At 33.0% G+C, this 16951-nt stretch overlaps 1 protein-coding gene across 1 annotated transcript in view; it reads right to left on the bottom strand.

Annotated features, from left to right (window-relative positions):
* Positions 1–1136: 1136 nt before the first annotated feature.
* The window catches only part of LOC141345297 (RNA polymerase II elongation factor ELL), a 35301-nt gene continuing 19486 nt past the window's right edge, over positions 1137–16951 (bottom strand). Inside the window, exons 5-11 of the mRNA XM_073850165.1 lie at positions 16388–16512; positions 11386–11512; positions 10635–11073; positions 8953–9016; positions 8450–8621; positions 5936–5980; positions 1137–2983 (exon numbers count right to left, since the gene is read on the bottom strand). Coding sequence (XP_073706266.1) covers positions 2873–2983; positions 5936–5980; positions 8450–8621; positions 8953–9016; positions 10635–11073; positions 11386–11512; positions 16388–16512 — 1083 coding nt within the window. The 3' untranslated portion in view covers positions 1137–2872. The remainder of the gene's footprint in view (positions 2984–5935; positions 5981–8449; positions 8622–8952; positions 9017–10634; positions 11074–11385; positions 11513–16387; positions 16513–16951) is intronic.

Below are 16951 nucleotides of genomic sequence, written 5' to 3'. Positions count from 1 at the left end.
TAAAGACACACCATTTTGCAATATCAAGTAGGAAAACAAGCTGTTTTGTACAGCTAAAAATAGCTGTACGTGGATGACACCGGAAGACAGACCCATAAAATGTACAAATGGCCACTCTTACAGAAAGAAAAAGGTAGATAGTGATGAGAGAAACCAACCTTTTCGAAGCTTCAAATCAACTGAACAAATTCGGTTCAATCACTCGAAACACCACACGCTGGTGACACCTGCTGGTTAAAATTGTGTAAATGCATCAACAACTCAGACCAAAACATGAATAAAAACAGCCTTTACAAAATCGTTGCAAATGTTTTGTATTAATATAATACATTAAATGCAATTAACTTAAATTAAACACCGTTAAATATTAAGTGTCTGCTTTACCGTTTACTGCAGGTTGCTATTCTTCTCGTTATTTCCAATAACGTTACACTCTTAAAAATAAGGGTAAGAACCTTTTTCGTCTAAACGGTTTTATAAAGAACCTTTAACATCTAAAGAACCTTTCACAAAAGGTTATTTGTGGTTGAAGAACTCTATGGCATCGCTGTGAAGAATCTTTATTTTTAGCACCTTTATTTTTAAGAGTGTAGCGGCTGATGAACCGGAAGTCTCGCTTGCTTACTTACGTGGTTAGGTGTAGCCTTAAGTTATTTAAACAAATAAGAATGCACTGATAAATAATTCACAGTAAGATAACATGTAGAAAACAGATAAGGTAAGTTTTTTTTTCATGCCAACTCAAATGCCTTATATCCATCCATATTCAGAAATGAAATTAAACAGGAAGTTATAAAACGAAATGAAAAAAAAATACTATTATAGATTTAAATAGCATTTTTTTTGTTCTTCAAAATAAGTGGGATGTTTTGACTGCTATTAAATGTGAAACAACAGTCTTTATGCAAATTATCCTGTGAGATGAGATCCACAGTGTGCTAAACCAGTGTTAAGTATTATTTATTACACTATTATGGCATTTATTAATATTTATAATTTTACAAATATACATATAGTTACATTTTAGTATTTCTTATGTTGTAACATATAAAATGTATTTTATTTCATATATATCGCAATCAACGAAAAAGTGCACAAAACAAACAAACCAGGAAAATAAACCCAAACCAGAAGACTTTTCCATTGTATTAAGTTAATGTGGTCCAGTTTATTTAAGGCATCTACATCAATACATGAAGTTGCCCCATGAAAGGATGAAACAAACTGTTAACAATATAAAGATGCTATTTTGGCAAATCTATCAGTTTTCCAGCCAGATATAACAAATCAGGATCAAGGATTAGAGGAACTAACACTGTAGTGACATAAATAACAGATCAGCAGTCTCCACAAGAGAAATGTCAAAGCGCAAAAGTGACACAAAAATACTTCCATAATGTACATGAGGCTATGGGCATGAATAGGAATGACACGGACATAGAGGGACTTTGGAAAGACTTTGGAAAGACTCTGCTTCTCTATAACGTTTGGTGTTCGCGCCGCGGCGTTACCTAAAGCAGAAGACCAGTGAGATCCTCCATCTGTGTTCATCAAGTACTACATTCCAGGAAAACAGACATACTGTATACTTTCATTCACATAAAACATGACCCAAAATCAGGATTCTGAGAAAACCTGACACAGTCTATGAAGGTCGCCTTCATGCTTTAAAGGGAAAGAACGCAGAGTTCATTCAAACTTCAAGAAATTGAACCAGTAATGACATATAAAATAAAATAAAACAAAACATACATCAAATTTCCTGTAACATATCCAACAGATCAGGTAAAGAATATGTTGTTTTTCTTTTCATTAATCAATACATTTTATTAAAAAAAGGATAAAAGAAATTAAATGTGCTTTAAAACGTGATTGTTTCTGCTGTTTTGTGTCCAAATAAGAATAAGAATAAAACTAATAATAATAATAATAATGTTATCAACATCATTATTTTAAGGACACAGTGTGCTGTAGTGGTTTGAGCACTGGACCCTGGACACAAAAAATTATTATGAGAAAATGATCACTTATTTTTCCATTCCATTGTGTCAAGGTTAAACACGTTTCCTCTCATTACACGATTGGCTGCAGGAAATCAAGATTAAATTTGCATCCCAGAGCTCATCATGTACTGTAGCCACAAACAAAAGAGGCAGGTCTCGTCTAATTAAGAGTTTGACGCTCATATTGGATTGCACCCTCGTACTCTACAGAGTTTTCGTAGGATCACCTCAGAGTTGAGAAAATTTCCAGGTTTCCCTTATTCTATCCAGTGATTAAAAGCTCTATTATAGATGTCCAAGATCTTACAAGTGTACAAATATACATTCAGTAAAATATCAAAATAGAAACTGTGCTTAAGTTCTCTGATAAATCACTGACAGACCGAACACAGTACAGATAATCATCTCTCATCGTCCAGGCTTTATGATTGTACCATGAAAGCAGCCAGCAGCCCTGAAGGTCAGAGCTCAGAGCCGTAGTTAGAAGATCGAGGGCAACGGTTACACATATGCTGCATTTGGGTTGGGAAATAAAAAAAACTATTTTGGCTTAGGTTGTGTCTCACGTCTAACCAAATTCCTCAATGCAAAACTTTTTACTTTTTACATGGACAAATGAACAAAAAATATTAAAGTAAAACTTTAAAGGGCTTAAGTCACTAGTCGGAGGTCTTGGCCTTTGTTTCGTTGATAGTTTGGGCTTCGATCCTCAGCCTCCACATTGTTACCCACAGTTTGTGCGGAGGAAAGTCGTGGAAATGCCTTGTCGTGCTCGAGAGAGACATTTGGTCCTGGTTTATTTCCACTGAGGAGTCGTTTGGTCCGTGCGACCAGACTGGGAAGGATAAGGGAGAGTTGAATGGCTGGCACTAGGAGGGCGCTTGTGTGCGGTCATAGTCCAGAATCAGGCCTTTGATGTGCGACAGTTTCTGATGGAGATACTCGCAACGCTTCTTTTCTTCCCGGTAGCCTGGAAACTTCTGTAGGGACAAAAACAAGGTCATTAAAATGTGCACTTTAGAAGTGGTTGTCAGTAGACTTCTGGTTTTAGATGAGGTTTTTATCTGTAACTGAAATATTCTTTGATATCCAAAATTGCGACATCTGCTGGACGGATGGTTCACTGCAAATCAAAAGATTCAACACCAACTCATCACATATTGATGCTTGGTCAGGACCCCTTGGCATCACTTTTTGATGCACAAGGTACCCCTTTAGCGTAATTTTTTGACATGCAGGGTCCTCCATTGCTTTAAATAAAAAAAACCTTTGGCATCAATATGCTGACGCAAAAGGCATTGGGAATTTTATGGTCATGATCAGTGTTGAGGAAAGTTACTTTTAAAAGTAATGCATTACAATATTGAGTTACTCCATAAAAAAGTAACTCATTACGTTAGTTACTTTTTATGGAAAGTAATGTGTTACGTTACTTTGTGTTACTTTTTAAATCTGGGCAGGGCTTGCTTGTGTGCTTTTTTAATATAAAAAGCTCTATTTTTGGCAAATGTAAAAGCCATTTCACACCAAAAGCCTCAGGCTTATCTGTTTTTTTTTAGTAAGTGAGATAATTTTTTTACATGTTCACATTTGTTCTAGAACTAAATTAACATCTTACTCACAATTTCTTTCAACATGTTACTTGGAAAAAGTAATATTATCACGTAACTTGCGTTACTTGTAATGCATTACTCTCAATTGCATATATGCTGGGCTGTGATTTTTCAATGTAAATGGTCTCAACAGTTTTATTTACATTAGGCTATTCACTCAATTACGAGCACAAAACCCAAACCCTGCCCCTAAACCTAACCATTTGTCAATATAAAACACAGGATATAACAGGCAGATAAAACTACAGTCACAATTAAAAAAAAATATATATATATATATATATATATATATATATATATAATATCCTCAGTTTTTCGAAGCAAAACGATTGATTTCAGAGAGGAATATCCGACGTACTGTAAAGCTCATCCTGTATGCAGAAGAAGCATTACCTCAACTTTGGCTGTGAAATGCCACTGGCTCTTGTGTGTCTCACAACAAGTTTGGGAGTAGTGTTGCCAGGTCCACGGTTTTCCAGCGTAACTGAGCTACTTTAACACTTGTTTTTCATGTCTGCGGGTTGAAGCGACCCCAATAACGTGATATTTAGCCCCTGGAATGCAAATTTTACCAGGGGAACCAAGCCAAAAAAAATGTGTATTTTACCCCCCGGGTTTTGTTTATGACACTCTGGCAACCCTGTTTGGGAGTATCTTTTTGAATGTGATGTGCGAAAGAGATCATCTTCAACGATTAAAACCTTATGATTCACGCTGTTCTTCGAATAAAGATATCGGAGGACTTGGAATGCAACACAACCTCTTTGTAATATATTTATACTGCTTTTTATGGTCAGTGCTCTCTACCTGTCACTGTACTTTTTATTTATATGCTCTAAAATATCTATCTAAATATCTATGAAAGTATAAATAATATCTATGAAAGTATACATTTATATGAAGTGATTTCTATTTTTGCAAATGCATGCAAACATTAAATGTGATGCATAATGCAAACAACTAAAAGCAATGGAGGACCCTGCATGTCCAAAAATGCTGTTAAAGGGGTACCCTGAACGTCAAAAAAAGATGCCAAGGGGTCCTGACGAAGTGTCAATATGTGACGAGTTGGGAGTGAGAATGTGTTGCAGGATTAGTTCAACTCCATATTTAGAATTTCCTGATAATTCACTCATCCCAGATGTTCATGTCTTTCTTCAGTCGAATAGAAGGTAAGGTTTTTGAGGAAAGCATTCCAGGATTTTTCTCCATATAGTGGACTTCAATGGGAGCCACCAGGTTGAAGGTCCAAACTGCAGTTTTAATGCAGGTTCAAAGGGCTCTAAATGATCCCAGCCGAGGAATAAGGGTCTTATCCAGCAAAACGATCAACCATTTTCCAAAAATGTTACATTTATATACTTTTTAACCCCAAATGCTCATCTTGCACTAGCTGGACTTCACGCATTATGTAGTTACATTGGAAAGGTCACAAGTAACGTAGGCGGAGGTACCAACCCAGTGTTTACAAAGTGAAAGGGCAAAGAAAGTCAAACGCCCTTTACAAAAAAGGTGATGTTGGACGATTTTGAAGTTGGATGAGAAAATAAAATGGATTTTTTTCACCCTACCCTACCTTTTTGAACCAAATTACAGAGACAAAGAACTAATCGCACATGACCAATCTTGGTTAGAAAGTATATACATATTTTTTTGTTAGAAAATGACAGATCGTTCTTGATAAGACCCTTATTCCTAGGCTGAGATCATGTAGTCCTCTTAGAAGCTGTATTGAAACTGCAATTTGGACCTTCAACCCGTTGATTCCCATTGAAGTTTACTATATGGAGAAAAATCCTGTAATGCTTTCCTCGAAAACCCTTTCTTTTTAACTGAAGAAAAAAAGACATGAACATCTTGGATGACATGGGAGTGAGTAAACTATCAGGAAATATTAATTCAGAAGTGAACTAATCCTTTAAGTATTCACATAGTCACACAATATGAGGCATATGTGGCATATGTGTTGTGACTGTTAACTAAAATGATTGAGACTTAAAAATTACTAAAACTTAAATAAATTATACTTAAACTAATAAAAATGCTAAAAGCATAAAACATTATTAAAACATACATTTAAATTAAAATATATAAAAGCCAATTTAAAATTAATATATACTATAATAGCATATAGATAAAACTTAAAACACTGAAAGATCCATGGGATTTAAAAAATTACAAGCAGATTATTTAAATAAGGCTCATAGTTAAGCAAAAATGTGATATTTTTACCCAGCCCTAGTTTGGACAGTCCCAAACACACCAAATATAGTTAATTGAGTTTTAACATTGTCAACACACATAATACAATTGTCTTACCTTCTTATACTTCCTATACTTCTCCATTATTTGCTCTTCCATTACCTAGAATAATCAAAACAATGATTAAAACAAACAAACAGACATGTTAGTCTTAACTAACCTCTGACATCATGTCTTATGTAACTGTTATATAAGGTGCGAAGGCATTATCTTGTAAAACAAAGAGGCATTCTTCCACGTAACCTTTAAAACAAGTTATTACATGACCCTTCAGAAATCATTGTGATTTGACGCTTGAGAAACATTCTTATCTATGGTGTGCTAATTTAATAAGGCCTTTTTGATGAGTAAAAGTTAAATTAAAACGAACATCAGTACATCCTTCTTAATGGAATAGTCCACCCAAAAATGAAAATTCACTCATTAATTACTCACTCTTATGTCGTTCTAAACCCGTCTTCAGAACACAAATTAAAATATTTTTGATGAAATCGGAGCAGTGTTAATTTCGTCGATAAATAGTTTGTCATAATTTGTGTCAACGATATTTTATTCACAGACGAAAACGAGACAATAACGAAACAAAAACTTGTTTTGAATGACAAAGACTATAAAGAAAATCAACTGACATTTACAAAAAACAAACAAGACGGAAATGTTACGGAGGGGCGATTTGTGAAGAGATTCATTCAGAACGAATCTGCTGCCTGGTTAGAAGGTTAAATGCGTACATTTGAACTGTATCATATCCTATTGATGTATCCGGAGGGACATAGGCTAGCATACTTTTGCTGCACGTCTCTTAAAACGTTCAAAAACGTAAATATCTGGAGATATAGAGCAGATATATGGATCAATTTGACAGTGCAAAAGAGAACTCGATTTAATCTGGTTTTCTAACGGCAGACAATAAAGCAACACCTCTCACACAGCGTACAAGTACTCTTTCACGTCTCATGAAATAAGAAATACAAAATTATGTTGAATATTACGTTTTGATTAGTTTTCAAAAGTAGTATTCAAATGTAAACACACTCGGTTACGACTTAGGTGAACGTAAGCATTTAGGAGAATATCAGACGTGTATCAGTACATTGTATCCGTGCATTTGGTTTTAAAAGGACAGCAGCCTAATTTAGTTGCTATTGTCTGTGGCAATGAATGTTAATCAAGCAACATAAAGACAGAAAATCACTCACTGCTCTTGACTAACTTTAGTAGCTTTAAAGGTGTAGTTCACATTCAGAACAAAAATGTACACAATGTACTCACACCCTTGTCATCCTTGTCACACATGTTCATGTCTTTCTTTCTTCAGTCGTAAAGAAAAGGTGTTTTTTTGAGGAAAACTTTTCAGGATTTCTCTTCATATAAAGGACTTCTATGGTGCCCCCGAGTTTGAACTTCCAAAATGCAGTTTAAATGCAGCTTCAAAGGGCTCTAAATGATCCCAGCCGAGGAAGAACGGTCTTATCTAGCGAAACGATCGGTTATTTTCTAAAAACATTTAAAACTTATATACTTTTTAAACTCAAATGCTCATCTTGCAGAGCTGGACAAGACGAGCATTTGAGGTTTGAATAGTATATACATTTTTTTTTTTTTTTTTTTTTAAATAACCCATCGTTTTGCTACATAAGACCCTTCTTTCCTCGGCTGTGATCGTTTAGAGCCCTTTGAAGCTGCATTTTGGAAGTTCAAACTCGGGGGGAACCATAAAAGTCGATTATATGGAGAGAAATCCTGAAATGTTTTCCTCCAAAAACATAATTTCCTTACGAATGAAGAAAGAAAGACATGAACATATTGGATGACAAGGGGGTGAGTACATTATCTGTACATTTTTGTTCTGAAAGTGAACTACTCCTTTAAGTATAGTTAAGTAAAGTAAAGATGAATCTAAATTTATTTATATGAATAAAATTGTCTACTTGAAAGAATGAAGAATGTGGTAAACAAGTAGTTGTAAAGAATGCATAATGAGCTTATATAACCATTGGCATTTCTTTGAAAATAAGACCATATACTTGTTTTCTTACAAGAAGTGATTTCATTTAATTGTAATATAAAGGCATGTACAATGAGTTTGGTCATTTTAGAGAAATGCTTCATTGGCTTTACACTGTAAATAAACCCATTCAATTTTGTCTGACTGAATCTACTCTAGATTTAAATCTAAAACAATTCAGATGACTAAAATATGACTACAACTAAATGGCATTTTAGTCAAAAGACTATGACTAAGACTAAATCAAAATTTGCTGTCAGAATTAATACTGAATATGAGAGCTTTGTGACACGTTCAAGACTCAGAAATAGTTAAAATAGTCCATGTGATATCAGTGGTTCACCTGTAATGTTACAAAGTGCGCAAAGAAAACAAAAATAACAACTTTATTCAACAATTCCTTCTTTTCCGTGTCAGTCTGTCTACGTAAAGTCAGAAAGCTCTGGGATTTTATCAGAAATATCTTCATTTGTGTTCTGAAGATGACTGATGGTCATGAAGGGTGAGTAATTAATGACAGAATTTTCATTTTGAATAGTAGTGTATATGATGCCTTTATCTACCTTATACTCTTGCGTCCCAGGAGATAGAGTCTTTATCTTGGATCCCAGCTGTACAAACATCTCTGTGACTTTCCCTATACGTTCATGAAGGTCTCTGTACTCGTCGTATTCCGCACAGAAATCCTCTTTGTACCTTTGCCGCTGCTCAGAGTCTGTAATAGTGTTGTATTTTCTGGAGAGAAAAGTTCCTTGAGTTGAACTTAACCATTTTGATAATAAAAGTCACTAGGCAGAATCTCAAGAGAAACCAGTAGGTGGCACTACATATTAAAATATAAACACTCAATCGTAAGGCGTTTTCCTTAAAATAAAGAGCATTTAGCAACAAAAACAAAACAGATTTTTACTTGCATTCGTACATTCCAGTCTGTAAAATGACACTCTATAGCTTTAAATGTGTCACACAGTTCATTTTCTATTTCTTAATCATCAGCAGACAATCTCCACCTTGTAATTACAGAAGCACAAAGCAGTAAAACAAACTGAAATCTGGTCTTACTTACAATAAATAGTCAGGCAGCTCATCGGGCGAGGCACGGGTGACAGGTGTGTTGTGTCGTTCATGGTCTACACATAAACACAGACAAGAATGATAAAATGGTTCATGCAATCTCACTACGCAAACATTTCAAAGTGCCATGCTGCTCGGGGCTGATGGAGTCATTTATCAAATCTTGTGATAAGGGACGGTAGTCGCTGACAGAGGCCTCCTTATGAGACGTCAAGCTTGAGGCGACGGTCATAGTGGGCTCTGCACGTTTTACAGAGGGTCACCCAGCTGTTAGCAGAGTTAATCATCCACCCTGGCGCTAGGGAAGGGCGCAGACGAGCAGTCACCTCGCACGCACACGTCTGTACACTCGCACACAAACATACAGGAATATTTCCGGAACTGCTTGGCAAGTCCGAACCTGTTCTGCCATCATTTTTACTTGAAATGAAAGTGGCTCACAGTGAGCCACTTCTGAGAAGAACTGCAGTGGTAGAACTGAAACAAACTGTTTGTTTGTCTTTTTCTTCTTTTACATAACAGCAGCTTTTTAGCATCAAAAAAAAAAACATCTAGTGAAATGCCTTCTGTGAAACAATGACTTCATTGGTCTTTTGGTAGTGCTTATAAATATCGATTATGATCGCCACAATCCCTACCATTATCATTGTCTTGACATCATAACATGTAAGAATTTTACTGCAGGCACCAAATCTCCCTGGCAATAACAACAGTTTAAATAGCTGTTAAATAGAATTTTATACATTAATAAATAATTAAAAAATGTATATAATAAAATTATTTTGATATTAAATTAACTGATATTAAAAATAAAACATTTTTCTTTTAAACATTTCTTTTAAATGTAATAAAATATTTAAATTCATTTTTATGAATATTTATTTAAAATAATGTTATAGGCCAACAATTAGAATTTAAAATGTAATTGTCAGTAAATATATATACAATAAAATATGCTGTATACAAATGATCAATTAAACTTGAACTTAATATTAATTAGTACTGATAATCATTTAACGTTCCCTGTTATATACACTACCATTAAAAAGTTTTTTTTTTTTTTTTTGATTGTTTGGGATTTTAAAACACAATCTTACTGTATGTATATTTTACATTATTTATTCATTTATTTATTTGTGTATTTATTTATTTATTTGCGAATTATTTGGTCCACACACACACACGTTTTAAATTTTTTATATTTTATGTATTTTATTTTTATGTATTTATTAATTTGTTTTATAAATTATTTTGTCCAAAAATAAAACACAGACATACATACACACGTTTATAAAAATTAAAAAAACTTAATTTGTTCCGTTATATTTTACGTTATTTAATTATTTATTTAGAAATAATTTTGTCCACAAATAAAAAAGTGTGTTTTCATTTAAAAAATAAATAAATAAATATAATTATATATATATATATTCCATTATTTATTCATTTGCTAATTATTTTGTCCACAAACAAATAAGTACCGTTTTATTTTATTTTTTTATCTATTGTATTTTATATTATTTATTTATTGTTTATATATTATTTTCTTCACAAATAAATAAATACATAAATAAAAATGTTTTTTTAAATATATATTTTATCGATTTTATTTTACTTTATTTGCAAATTATTTTGTCCACAAATAAGTATGTATATATACACCTTTCAACTCACCTTTAATATTTTCCTGGTTCTGTTTGAGGTCCGGGCTGGTCTCGATCCACTCCGGTTTTAAGCGCTCCCTCTCCTTTTCTTTATGCTTCTTGGACTTCTTTTTGTGCTGGCCGTTTACTAGCTGCTGGTCAGTGCAGATTTCTGGTTCAGTTCTTGTGTGTTTGGGGCTGGAGGATGGCTGCTTTGCTGGTTCTGGCTGTTCTGGTTTGGGCACACTATTGGACTCGGCAAGCTTGTGCCGCTGGTAAAGACCATCTGGGCTCTGCTGGACTGTACCAGAACCCCTTTGCAAACTCGCATTTCCATGAGCGGAAGAACTACGGCTCATGGAGGAACTGAGATGTCCATTGGAAGGAGATTGCAAGGGCATGTTCTGGTCTAATAAACGTTGCTTTTTCGGCGTCTGACTTTCTGGATGGTCGGAAGGCACTGGGCGTTTCTGGGGAGGAAAGAAAGAAGGAGATTTCAACTTTGCAGATGGGAAATAGCAATAGTGTGGACCGGCAGCTTAATTGGCTCCTGCAAACAGCAGTGACTGAAGCGCCTCCAGCATCTCCATAAATAAAGAGCAGACGGCGCCAAACATGATCTTCACAAGAAAAAAAAAAGAAGGCTTCTTTCACTCAACCCAGGTAAATCAATCACATTCAATGACAAAGCTGTGCAAGAACCAAGTCCATTGCAGAAATCATACAGCATGCAAAAGAGAAATGAGAAAATCAGCACTTGCTTTTTATAGGTGCATATTTACCATAGAGAGATTCTTGACAGGGCTGAGTTGGGATGGAGAATCCCCTGAGGTTTTGTGGAATGAATGGCTGGACTGGATGCTTTTCAACTGGCTGCTACTGCTGCTGCTGCTGAGAGGCTGGAGTTTTCTGGAATATCAGAAAGCGAGACGCCGTCAAAATGTCATTCCGTTCATGCTTGGCATCAGGAAACTTTTGTTAATTAAACTCTGAAACAAATCTGTGAACAGTCCCGACAAGTCGAGATCAACTTCCCCATTCCAAAGAGTTATAAAAAGATACAGTTGTGTCTTACAGGAACTTGAGGAACTAAACAGGAAGAAATTTAAAGCTGAGGATCAAGGTCTAGGATTTGCACGAGTGTTAATCAGGTTGAGTGTAAAAACATTAGACTCCTGCACGGCATTCGTTCGGTCAGAGCGCCGGCCGGGGCTTGTTAGTCTAGCTTAGCATTTCCGGGTATAGCTGATAACATCTGCAGTGGGACTGGCAAAAGCCTCGCTAATGTCCAGGGACGAGAACAATGGTGCCAGAGACATTCCTACTCGGCTGGAACTTTCCTCTGGCAATCTGCTTCCTACAGCTCCTTCCTCTCATACAGCTGCTTTTTCATCACACGGAGAATCGTTACTCATAAGCGTCTTGCTTCGATGCCCTGACAAACCTGATGTACTGAAATACTCTGGACTATAAATTTGTGTAAAATATAGAATAGCATATAGCAATATTTAAAAAAAAAAATGAAGATATGTGTAGATTTGCTACTGTAAATATACCAAAACTTAATTTTAAAAAATTGACCCTTATGACTGGGTTTGTGGTCCAAGGTCAGTTTTTATTAATATTGATTTCTATTTTGAATAAATGCTGTTTGTTTTAAATTTTAGCCATTAAAGAATCCAAAAAATTATCACAGGTTTCAAAAAAAAAATATTAAGCAGCACAACTGTTTCCAACACTGATAATAAATCAGCATATTAGAATGATTTCTGAATAATGATAAAATAAAATAAAAAAGGTTGAAAGTAAACACCAAAAGTGAAGTAAAACCATTTTTGTTAACTGAAATAAAGCTGAAATGAAATTAAATATAAATATTAGATAAGAAACCTTAAATGAAAATTAGACATTTGGTTTGGTTGAAATTGAGTTAAAGCAATAAAATGAAAAATATAAATAAAAATAAACCTAAAACTAACTGCCAAAAATAAATTAAAGTATTGACATTATTCTAGTAAAAGTAAAAATAGCAATATACAACAAAAAAACTATTAAAAAAACAAAAACAAATAATAATTGTATTACTAATTAAAATGACATCTGAAAATATAAAATAAATGCTAAGTGAAAATATAGTTTGTATTAATATTTTCAATTTGCTTTTATGTTTTATTATTAAATAAAATGAAACGTAAAAAAAGTAACTTTTTTCAATAAAATAACATTTATTTAATAAAATAAAATGTATAAAATAAACAAAAGAAATAAATTGGAAGTAAATAACACAAGTACTGAAACCTTACTAACGGGTCTACAGAAAAAGACAAAAATAAAATAAAATATTGGAAAGAACACAAAAGTGAAGTAAAAACATTTGTGATAACTGAAATAAAATTTCATAAATATAAATAGATAAGAAACTAACTAAATGAATATTATACATTTGTATTGGCAACTATAACTGAAATAAGTCGAAGCACTAAAATGTATTTATTTTTTTTAAATAACACATTTTTTTAATTAGCTTTTATTTTTTATTTTCAGTTTAAAATTACAAATTAAAATGACAACTGAAAATCTAAAATAAAAGCTATAATATATATAAAAGTATAAAGTTTTTATTTATTTTCATTAATTTCATTTTTATTTATAACGATATTACTATATAAATAGTATTAAAATAACTTTACATATAGATAAAATATATTTACGTATTAATAAATATAACACGTATTAATAATATATAATGTAATATTAAATACATTTTCTTTTTCTTAATATTATATAACTGAAAAAAAAAAAAATATTAATGATATGTTTTTGACAGTAATTCCACCAAGTGAAAAGTTTGAGGTCAAGACTTTATTTTAGCGAGATACATTTTATTCAGTATCCATTAAACTGATCACAAGTGACATTTATATTGTTACAAAATATTTCTAATTTAAAACAAATGCTGTTCTATTAAACTTTCTATTCTGAGAATCCTTAAAAATTCATCATGATTTCAACAAAAAATGTTAGGCAGAACCATTTTCAACACTGACTACAATAAGAGACGCTTCTTGAGAATCAAATCAGCATATTAAATAGGTTGGAAATGAACATGTATTGTTCAATAAATAAACATTTATTAATAAATGAAATATATTTTTTTAGAGTGCAGCCTTGGTGAGCATGAGACGCTTTTAAAAAAACGTTCTGAGCCTTTTAAATAGTAGCAGTACATGGATGTTTCTGCAAACATGCCGTGTTGTGCAAGTCCCGTTCTGGGGTTTATTGCAAGATCGTATTGATCTGTCCCATGAGGATACTTTAGACTGATATTGAGAGGCAGAGGTTAAGGCAGAGAAGGAACTCAAGTACGCAGTCAGTTAGGCGGAGTGTGGAAAACGTCCCAAAAACTGCGGCTGCCAAGCTCGTATTTGGCAGGATGGCTGCCGTTTATTCTCCTATTGTTCCGGGACTGAATGCGGCTGCACAGAAGCTTTCAGCATAATTCCACTCAACAGCACAGAGAATCGCACGGCTTCCTGCTCAGACAGGCCTATTAACCACATCATCTGTGCTAAAACGTGAACTTAATAAGACCTCCAAAACACATCATCTCAGCAGACTGCGGGGGCAAGGCCTGGATGACAATACTGTACCAAACGTCATCAGCCCTTCTTAGTCAAAGGAAGTTGGGAAATAATACTGTTTTGAAAGTTTTGAAAGTTTGTCTCTAAGCAGGGTTATTAAAGGCTGTATCAGCGATTCTAGGCTGAAACATAAAGTGTCACATTCAGCTGACCTTTCTTCACGATCCGCTCGCTGCCTGCCCCATAAATTGGCTGTAAAAAAAACGCGTCTCTGTGGTCAGCCTAGGGTCCGAGATATGCAAAAAAAAAACAATTGGTGCTACCAACCATTCCACAGAAAAACAAACAGTGTTCCAACCAATCACCGTCGGGTTTGGTGTTGTGGATTTTCATACTGGTGCACGAAACGTGAGGGAGGCGGAGCGAAAGTCCACAACACCAACCCCCTGACGGTGATTGGTTGGAACACTGTTTGTTTTTCTGTGGAATGGTTAGTAGCACCAATTGTTTTTTATTTTGCATATCTTGGACCCTAGGCTGACCACAGAGATGCGGTTTTTTTTTACAGCCAATTTATGGGGCAGGCAGCGAGCGGATCGTGAAGAAAGGTCAGCTGAATGTGACACTTTATGTTTCAGCCTAGAATCGCTGATACAGCCTTTATTGTGAAATAAAACTACAACTGTTTAAAACATTTTTGTTTGAAATAAAGATAAAGCTTAAAATAAATATAAACATTAGATAAGAAACTTAAACTAAATGAAAAATTAGAAATTTGCATTGGGAACTAACTGAAATAATTTATATATAACATAATAATATATATATATTGTATATGTAATATATATATATATAACAAATTTATTACAAATGAAAATGACAACTGAAAATGAAATGTAAAATATATATATATATAGTTTTAATATTTTCAGTATATTACTCAGTATATTTTAAACCTATTTTTTTAACATATAAATAATAATAAAATAACACTATTTTATTGGTTCTGACTTAATTACTACTAATAATATTTTGAGGAAAGGATACTTGAACCTTACTAATGGGTCTACGGCAAAATAAATAAAATAAAATAACAAAAAATAATGAATTAAATAAAATATGTTGAAAGTAAAGAACACAAAAAGTAAAGTAAAAACATTTTTGTTAACTGAAATAAAGCTCTAAAATAAAATTAAATATAAATATTAGATAAGAAACTTAAACTATAACTGACAAAAGAATAAATTTAAGTATTAACATTAAACTAGTAAAATTAAAAATAGAAATATCGAAAACTACTGTACAAAAACTGACAAAAAGCATATAACAAATTTATTCCAAATAAAATAACAACTGAAAATACAAAATAAAACTATTATTTATATATTATTATTATTATTATTATATAGCGTATAATTATTCATATTTTCAATTAGCTTTTATTTTTATATTTTTTTAGTTTAAAACTATATTTTCATATGAATAATACTAAGATAACACTATTTTATTGATACTGACTGAATCACTAATAATGACTTTAATTATTTTTTTATGATATTTCTAAATAATATCCACTATAGTATTTAAAAAAGTTAAAATAAACATATTTTTGGTAAAATAAAATAAAAAGGTTGGAGGTAAAGAACACAAAAAGTGAAGTGAAAAACATTTTTGTTAACTGACAAATTGTGTGTGCAATAATTTTGTTAATTCTTAATAAAGCTGAAATAAAATAAATATAAATATTAGATAAGAAATTTAAACTAAACATATAATACAATATAATATAATAATATTTTCAACTGGAAAATACTAAAATACCACTATTTTATTGATTCTGACTAAACCACTAATAATGATTTCAATTATTTCAATGATATTTCTAAATAATATCCAATATAATATAAAAAAGTTAAAAGAAAAATATTTTTGGTTTAGCCGAGATGAAAGGGTACTTGAACCTTACTAATGGTTCTACACAAAAATAAATAAATAAATAAATAAAATAATAATAAAACAAAAAAAGTTAGAAAAACACAAGAACTGAAGTAAAACATTTTTGTTAACTGAAATAAAGCTGAAAAAATTCACAAATTGATTTCAAATTAAAATGACAACATAAAATAAAAGATTTTTTAAACGACAATAAATATTTATAAAAAGATAAAAGCGATGTGGTGAGATTTGAGATTAGTATATGTACCTTGCCAACACTCTTTGAATGAGTTGCCGCTCTTCCTCGACATAGCCAGGCCAGTCCCTCCGCACATGTCTGTAGAAATCATCCTTTAGAGTAAAGCTGTGGTCTTTGGGATTGAGTTTAGCCACCTGAAGGGAAATATACAATACAATTAGTCTCCTAATGAGAAACTGTCCTCGATCCACAAACGCACTTAAGTAAACAACATTTCAAAAGTGTCTTGAACCATCAAGCATTACTGGAGTCAGCATCTTTTCAAAGAAATATGACACTTCAATTTTTTTTACGAGAGAAAAAATAATGTACGATAGGCCTTTTAAGGACATTCTTAAATACATCCAGAGGACAATAATTCAATTCAGCCCTCGTAAATGTAAAACAGAAAGCATAAATGTATTGCAGCACAGGCCGTTCTGTAGAGCACTTTACAAATGGCATATGAACCCAGCACGACCCTCCCTCTGTCAAAACACGATCCATTCTCCAAATATCATTAAGGCAGAAGGCTAATTGCCACCGCTAGCACCGCAACCTCCCCTTGTTGACTGTGCAGGAACTCCTGAATAT

The sequence above is a fragment of the Garra rufa genome, chromosome 11 (assembly GCF_049309525.1).
Source record: "Garra rufa chromosome 11, GarRuf1.0, whole genome shotgun sequence".
Classification (NCBI taxonomy): Eukaryota; Metazoa; Chordata; class Actinopteri; order Cypriniformes; family Cyprinidae; genus Garra; species Garra rufa.
The sequence above is the reverse complement of the archived record's forward strand: the minus strand, read 5'-3'. Positions and strand labels throughout refer to the sequence as shown.